An 8,953-nucleotide genomic window follows, 5' to 3' on the forward strand; every position below is an offset into this window, starting at 1 on the left:
TAATAAGTAAATGTTACATATAAGAAATAAACAATGTTTATTGTTTAATTAACAATAATTAACATTAAAATTACAATCACAATTACACACAATTAAGATTATATAATTAATTTTAAATCTACTTTTAAATTTATAACTTAAACCGGACGTCTTACAAATCTGAAATCATTATTTCTATACTAGCTTATATGCTTTTACAATATATAACGCACACTATATAAATACGTATTCTATATTAAATCTAAGCTGCATACCTATCTAAATCTGGTCACACATATGAACACGCTGTATATTACTAATTCTCTTTCTTAAATCTCTTCATTACTTTTCATATTTGGTATTTTTAATTATTTGCTTGTACGCACACGCACACGCACACACACATGCACGCACGCACGCACGCACACCCACACGCACGCACACGCATACGCACACAGTATATTGGTTAGTCCACCTAATTTTCTTACTTAATCTCTTCATTATTTTTTTTATTCGATATTGTTTGATGATCAACTTATTATATTATGAGGTCTAGCAGCGCGCCAAGTATGTTTACATAAAAAATTTTATTTTAATAAAATTTTCTCATTTTGAGATGCTTCGTCTTTAATTTTTTTTAGATTAAATGTTGTATTCCATTGCAAATATAAAAAACTCTTGAATAGAAAGATAAAGGTACGTATTATTTTATCTCGTTAATTAAATGTTATATGTTGCAATAAAATATATGTTCTTTTCGCAATTTACAAAATACAGTAGTATATATTATATTAGGTGTTAAACTTAATTCCTGCCGTTTTTCGTCTCCGAAATTGATTTGTTTCGAAGGGAAATACCATAATCAAAGTATTATTAATAAAGTATTATTAATTAGTAATAAAGTAGAAAATAGAGGAAATTACTTTGATTGAGGTATTCATTCATCTTCTCTTCGAAACAAAGCAATTTTGGAGACGAAAAACGGCAGGAATTAAGTTTAACACCTAATATGTTGCAAGAAATTATATATTCGTTTTGCAATTGGCGTAATTTAAAGATTTGATTTCGTTTTTTTTTAATACATGCATACGTACTACTGAGGGGTAATTTATAATAAAAAATTAACAACATTATCACTTGAACTATATTATTTATGTAACGGTTTTTTTTTTAGTTTATGTAAAGTACAGTTTTTTATGGAAGGTACATGCACACTTGGCGCCTTTTTTTTACCTTTTTTTAAAAAGGTAATTTTGTTAAGATATAATTAACATGGAAGCGATATTATATTAGAGAAGATGAATTATATAGTTCAAAATTTCTTTTTAAATAATTTTTGATTAATCTCTTATTAATATACAAAAGTACATGTTAAAAATTAAAGTTTTTGTAATTGAAATAGATAGAAATAGATTCGTGTGCCCATTGCTAAATACAAAATTCTGATTTTTCGGATACTGTGTACGTACGACTTTGCTTTATTATTTCTATTTCCACTCTGCTACAATGTATGTATATACACAAGCCACTGGTATTGACCTTCATATTGATATTCGTTCGACAACATATAACAGGCAGAATGAAGAAGTGTCGGCTAGAGTGCTGATTAAACCTGTGCCCAGTCCACTGCCAAGAAAGTTGAATCATACAGAAATCTTATTTTGAGTTCTCCGAACGGATTGTGCCTATAATTTCCGGTGTCTTGCATGTTGATATAATGTCCAACACAGTTCTGGATACGCCTGAAAAATCGGAATATCATGAGGCCGAATATAGGTGAGACTGGGGTGGAGCAAAAGAGGCGATTTTAATTGAAATATGCGTGTGACATATTATTAACTGCGATGATAATATTTTAAGAGAAATGTTACAAAGTACTTTCTACAAAGAAGAATTAAGATTTTTTTCTGGTGTTTCATTTTTTATTGTTAATCGTATTGTTTTTCAAATTTAGAGTTGTTAGATTAACAAACGGTTTAACAGCTTTGTTAATATCTGATCTGGAAGGAGCGAATAATGACGATATGAATTATAAAGATTATGAAGCAGGTTGTTCTTCAGCTAAACGAGTTAAAAGAGACGTATGGAAGGTATAAATAACACAATTTAGTTAGCGCTTTTCGATACTTCTAGCGTGTTATTTTTTACATAATATGTTATTAAAAATACATTGAGATAATAATATCAAAGATGGACTTATAAAATCATAAAAAATAATCTATCTCTTTAAAACTGCGTTCAGAAGCGTATCATAAGCGCAATTGCGTCCATCCATTTTTATCGCTCATCGGACGTGAAAGAATAAAGTATCGCAATGACGATTACAGCGTATTCATCCAGTAAAGTTTGATATCGGATGCGTTTCGTGTTATGCATAAAGCGCTTGATCATTTTGTCTTTCTTTATTATTTTGTGAATAACAAGGATAAATGATGCATCGTGCGTTTCATGCGTAATTCAAAACGCATTCATTATCAGGGGTCCTTGTTTGAAAAACGTGAACTCCTCTATTAATCCTCTGTAAATGTTTATGGATTCGTTTCGAAATGTGTAAACTGTTTAGCAGCCATCTCACTACTGTTTGTGCTTAATGTACCAATTTAACATTCTATATGCAACGCAAGATAAGAAATATAGGTATATATATTTTTTAAACTTAGGCATCTTGTGGCTTATGTGTGGGAGTAGGCAGTTTTAGCGATCCACCGGAAGTTCCAGGTCTGGCACATTTCCTTCAGCGCATAATTTTCATGGGATCCGGAAATCATTCAAATGTATTAAAATATGAAAAAAATTGAAAGAAAAAGGGAAATCAATGTTAAATACACAAAAATAGAACGGTAAAAATATTACAAAGTTAAAATTTATAAAAATTTATAAAATTTATATAACATTGATAATGATCCAACAGGGATCGAAACGTTTGTTTATGTTATATTGTTTATTGCCGGCGCGGCACATTAAAGTTTTATATTCTGACTAAATGACATATTTATACTGTGTTTTTTTTTAATTTCTATTTCTAACGACTAACTCTTAGGTTCGTAGCCCTTTTTCTTTCAATTTTTTTAATTTATTGAGTCTTATTACTATTATATTTTTATTAAAATATGATAAGTGAATTTATCATAAAATACATTTTTTGCACATTTTCATGTTTAAATATCATTGTATTTGCAGGAAAACGGTTTTAATGAATTTATCAGTCTCCATGGTGGCACTACTGATGGCAAAACAGATTGCGAGTGTACAGTGTATTATTTTGATGTATAGGGATATTTATCTGCAGCTCTTGATCGTTTTGTTCAATTATTCATTGAACCCTTGATAAAGAAAGATGACATCACGAGGGAACGAGAGGCTGTACAAAGAGGTATGTAAATCATAATGTAAATCGTAATGTTGTTACTAAAACTTGCGGTTTTTTTAATGTTCCATGTTCGCATAGAGTTTCAATGGAGTACATTTAAGGACAAAAATACAAAGGGAAATTTTTTATCTTTTATCGCACGACCTGATCATCCAGCCAGTAAGTTTCTTCGGGGTAGTTCAATATCTTTAAACAATGATATAGATGATGACAAGTTGTACGAAAAGTTGCACGAATTTAGAAAGCGCCATTATAGCGCGCACAGAATGATGCTAGCTATACAGGTAACTATAATACGTTAAATTTGCGATGAACAACTGATGTCTTATTAAACATAGTTAATTTATAATATAGTACGTACATTCGTTTATAGGCAAGGTCATCACTTTCTACGCTGGAACAATGTGTCACAAAATTTTGTAATACTATACCAAATTACGATCTGCCCCCCGACGATTTTAATAAATTTGAAGATAGCCTTCCATTTGATACTGACGCTTTTAAAAAAATGTATCACATTAAAGTTTGCAAAGATGTCAACCAAGTATGTAACTTGGACAAACAAATTAAAAAAAAATTGTATGCCCTGAACAAATGCATATAAAAATGAAACTTGTCTTTTACAGATACATGTAACATGGGCTTTGCCTTCACTACTTAATTTGTACAGAAGTAAACCATGTAAATATATTTCATGGATTATCGAACATAAAGGAAAAGATTCTTTAACTAGTTATCTACGTAAAAAAATGTGGGGCCTTGATGTGTTTTCTGGTACTTATAATAACGATAATGGTTTCGGATACAACTCTATGTATATTTTATTCGAGATTATAGTAGAACTCACCGATGAGGGAGTGAAACATCAGCGAGACGTTCTAGATGCAGTATTCTCCTTCATCAATTTAGTAAAAAGGACGGGTCCACAAGAAAGTATTTATAATGAACTTATTAAGATTGGAAAAAATAATTTTAGGTAAATCAATTTAAGAATAAATAGATTTGTAGAAAAGAACAATACCATTAAAATACGTAAAATATGCCACTTATGATTGAATTCTTTTTTAGATTTTTTAGTCAACACGATGGTGTGTTCGATATATGTAAGAGTATGCATTTCTATCCGTCGCGTGATTATGTGACCGGAAAATATATTTATTTCGAGTATAACCCAGAAGCTATACAAAAATGTTTGGATTTCTTGGTACCAGAATCGATTAATATAATGATTTTCAATAATGATGTTCGATTGGGTATAGTCGAGAAATTTTCGAAAATACGCTACACGAGTACTGAAATATCGAAAGAATCGATCAAACGCTGGAAATTTATCGAGCCATTGCCTAATTTTCATTTACCATCAAGCAATGAATTTCTTGCCAATAATTTTTCTATCATACCGGTATCAGCAGAAGCTTCGAAATACCCTGTAAAAATACACCAAGATCGTATGTCGGAGATTTGGTTTTGCCCGAAGTTTCATTGGCCGATGTGTCATATAAATCTACATATTGTTTCTCCTATGTCTCGTCGAGTAGCAAAAAAGTAAATAATAGCTTGGACATGTAAAAATATTTATACATTTATAGTAGTACTACAACGTCTACCGCGCGATCTTATATATACACCTATTATAAACTCTAACTTGTAATTATTATGTGTTGTAATTTTTATAAATTAATTTGTTATTAAACTTAATTTATATTAATAACATTTCAGTGCAGTTCGCCTGCAAATGTACTGCAATGTAATAAAATATCTAATACTCGAAGACTTACACCCGGCTGTAACGGGTGGGTTTAGTTATGAGATCGATGTGAATGAACAAGCTACAGGTATTATAATACAAATAAGAGCATTTAACGAAAATCTTCCAGTAAGTATACACAAGTTTAAAGCGTGTGTTGGCGAAGTTACCTTAATGAAAATTTTTCTCAGAATTTTTCATATAATTTTTCAAAATTTCTATATAATCTTTCAGAATTTTAAAATAATTTTATACCTTTCTGACATTTTTTATACGAATTGGAACACTTCTCAGGAAATCTACGTATACCTTTTCTCAGAATTTTCCATATATGTTTATTATGAAATATTGTAAGATTTTTAAGATTTTTGTAAGTTTAATTTCTGATTAAGTGTTATAAAATCTAAAAAATTTTAAAACATTTTTTTAAATTATATGATGTGAAATTTCAGAATATTTCAGAATTTACATGTATGAAAAATTCTGAAAGAAAATGTGAACTATCCGACCATTTCTGAGTATTTTTGAAAGATGTTACAAATCATATAAAAATTCTAAGAAAAATTTTCAACATGATATGTAATTTATATGTATATATATATATAATTTGAAGAAACATAAATATTTTATTTACATTGCAGACCTGGTTGATGGTTATTGCAAACTATATGAATTCAGTCCCTTTTTCGAAGGACTTGTTTAAAATTATAAAAACGCAACAAGTCAAGGCATATTACAACAAATTTATAGATCCGGAGAAGTTTATCAAGTACGTACTATTTATTACCAAGCATAATTACAGTAATTATAAAATTCTTATACAAGTAGAAAAAAAGAATTAATGATGAACATTAATTACAACAATTAATTTTATAAAATAAATTATATTTATTACATTTCTTATTATTTTGATTAATAACATATATATAGCTTTTTTTATATTTTTGGTAGGGATGTAGAATTATGGATATTGAAGTATGGCAACTATACACACGTTCACAAATACAGTGCTCTACGTAAATTTAATTTTGAAAAGATCCAAGATTTTTTACGGTCCTTCACCAATAATCTGTACTTCCAATGCCTCGTAGAAGGCAACGTAACGAAAGATTTTACGATGAATATGATACAACAATTTATCAACAAAATCAGCCGTGATTCCTTGAATGTTAAGATGTTGGCTGCTTCATTCTATAAGATACCCCGAGGCACATCTTATTTCAAATAGAAAAATATTAACCCAACGGATGTAAACTCGGTAGTGACAAATTATTATCAAATCGGTTCTGCTACGATTGAATTGTCGGTGTTAATCCAGCTGATGGTCGTAAGTATTTAATAACATTGTTTTATACATTTAAATATATGGAATCTTCAATTTATATTTATCTTTAATACTAAATAAAATGCGAATAACATTTTCGATTACCATGATTGATTCTATTTAATATCACGTTCATCTGTTATACTTTTAGATGATAATGAAAGAATCGTTAATGAATCATCTACGAACCCAAGAAATGCTTAGTTATATTTCGTGCGATTTTAGAGATGTGAACGGAATGTTAGGATATTCTATTACTCTTTACACTCAGGCAGATAAATACACAACCGAATGCGTTGATCAATGGATCGAGGGATTTCTGAATTCGTTTAGAATTATGTTGGAACAGTTCTCAGAAGAGAAATTAGACGATGTCAAAGAAGGACTGAGAATTTTTAAGCAATACGACGATACCTATATTCTGAAAAACGAAGTTGACAGAGACTGGAATGAGATCACGAAGCAGAAATACATGTTTGACAGATGTGAAAAGGAAGCGCTTGCAATAGAGAATTTAAATATCAATAAGCTTAGAGAATTTTTCGGAAGGCATACACTGAACGGAAGTAGTTTCAGAAAATTGAGCGTACATGTGGTAGGAACACCGAAGGAAGTTGCTGTCAGTAAGTACATAATTTTTCTGATCAAACTTTGGTCATTGTCTAAATATTTCTTTTTGTATTATGAAATCATTTTTGCCTTTCATTTTTTTCTTATCACATTAAATTGAAATTGCTAAGACAATTAAAATTTTAAAAATTAATTCTTGTAGATGCAAAGAATCTTAAGCATCCTGTATACTCTTTTGATGATTTTATAATTGGATGTAATTCGCATCATGATAGTACGGATCATCATATTACTAACGTAAAGGATTACAGAAATTTGTGTCGGGAATTTGTCTAATAATAAGAGAGGAGGTTAATCCTGGAGATCATCATAAAGAGCTTAATAAGCGATATTTAAACAATAATGGTATGGTACGATGATGATAAAATTGTGAATATTGAATGTTTCAAACTTCTTATCATTTTAATCTATTATATCAATTATATTCGATTTTATAAACTTATTATATTATTTATTTTCCATATATCCATTTCGTCTCTGACTGTCGACACTACAAGATCTCGATGTTGGTTGTGAATATAAGACTTTACGATATTTGACATTTCGATGAGCAATGTGTTCTACCCTTTTGACATAATGTATTGGATTCCGTTCTCTTTTTATCTAACTTGGTAATTGGATAAAGAAGAATGAGCTGTGTCGCTTCTTGGAATTTGCGTATAGTATGTAAGCGGATTTAGGTTATATTATATTGATAAGGACCCAAAAATAGGGGTCGAAACGTATATTTAATTAATTTTTGATATGACTTGTTTAATTACACGAAAATAAATTGTGCATCCGATTAACTGATGTTTGGCTTTGATGGGCTTGCTTATTATTATTATTATTATTTATTTTATTACATTTTTTGCACTTATATTTTATTAGCAAATTACGTAGTATGTTTTCCAATTTTTTTTCTTTAATATGTGGATTTATTGTAACGCGATAATTCACGTTTCTGTTTAATTTATTTATTGTACAAAAGTGCGCCGTACACATACACAATATGCGATATAACATATATTATATTCTTTAGCTTATTTAAAATATTGCTGTTTGGTTACTATCATCGCCAATGTTTTGTTATCAAATATTTCGATGATATACGTTTATAATTTTCTTCTTGACATAGAAATTGCGACTCTATTCTGTTATATACAGCAATAACGTGCATTGACTCTCTTCTTTATTAAAGAATTGCAATTACGTGAACTGTAGATTAGAGAACTGTTGCTATATTAAAGTACAATGTAGATTTGCAGCGCTGGTATTTTTATTTTTGATAATCCTATATTAATAAATTTACTACTATTTATTTTTAAAAATTGATTTTTGAAATAAAAAATGTTTCTTATTAGAAATGTGTTAATTAAATGTCATATTAATTTATAACTATAACTAAAAAAAAAAATATAAAGGACTCTTAATGACAAAACAATATGATAAGGAAGGGCATGTAAGAGTCAATCTTAAAATCGTGCTATGTAACGAAATATTACATAAAATATGTTAAGTTCTAAAATTCAAATATAATAGTTTCCGCCCTTTTCGAAAAGAAAAAGATGTGTTTATTTAAACAAATTTATATAAGTGAGTTTATTCAAAGTATACTCCTTCGGAAGCGACAACTTTCTCCCACTTTTCCGGTAATAAACGGATTCCTCGAATGAAAAAATCTGGTTCTTTTGAAGCGATCCATTCATCAAGCCATTTTTTGATATCTTCATAAGAATTGAATCGTTCTCCAGAAAGGGCCGACTACATGGATCGGAACAAATGGAAATTTGAAGGAGCAATGTCCGGTGAATACGGCGGGTAGGGCAGAATTTCCCACTTTACTCTTTCCAAGTATTTCTTGACCGGTTTTGCAACGTGTGGCCTAGCGTCGTCATATAACAGAATCAGCTTGTTGTGCCTA

The 8,953-nt window shown here is 29.6% G+C and overlaps 1 protein-coding gene across 1 annotated transcript; it reads left to right on the top strand.

The window, feature by feature from the left end:
- Nucleotides 1-1,696: 1,696 nt before the first annotated feature.
- On the top strand, nucleotides 1,697-7,326 carry LOC108759037 (nardilysin-like). Its single transcript, XM_018504292.1, is given in 13 exon segments — nucleotides 1,697-1,755; nucleotides 1,934-2,069; nucleotides 2,640-2,753; nucleotides 3,160-3,352; nucleotides 3,428-3,633; nucleotides 3,723-3,893; nucleotides 3,976-4,326; nucleotides 4,410-4,894; nucleotides 5,069-5,225; nucleotides 5,738-5,865; nucleotides 6,048-6,423; nucleotides 6,572-7,043; nucleotides 7,193-7,326. Coding segments are annotated over 13 exon segments (2,982 nt in total).
- The last annotated feature ends 1,627 nt before the right edge of the window (nucleotides 7,327-8,953 follow it).

Source organism: Trachymyrmex cornetzi, unplaced genomic scaffold (assembly GCF_001594075.2).
Source record: "Trachymyrmex cornetzi isolate Tcor2-1 unplaced genomic scaffold, Tcor1.1 scaffold166, whole genome shotgun sequence".
In the NCBI taxonomy this organism is placed as follows: Eukaryota; Metazoa; Arthropoda; class Insecta; order Hymenoptera; family Formicidae; genus Trachymyrmex; species Trachymyrmex cornetzi.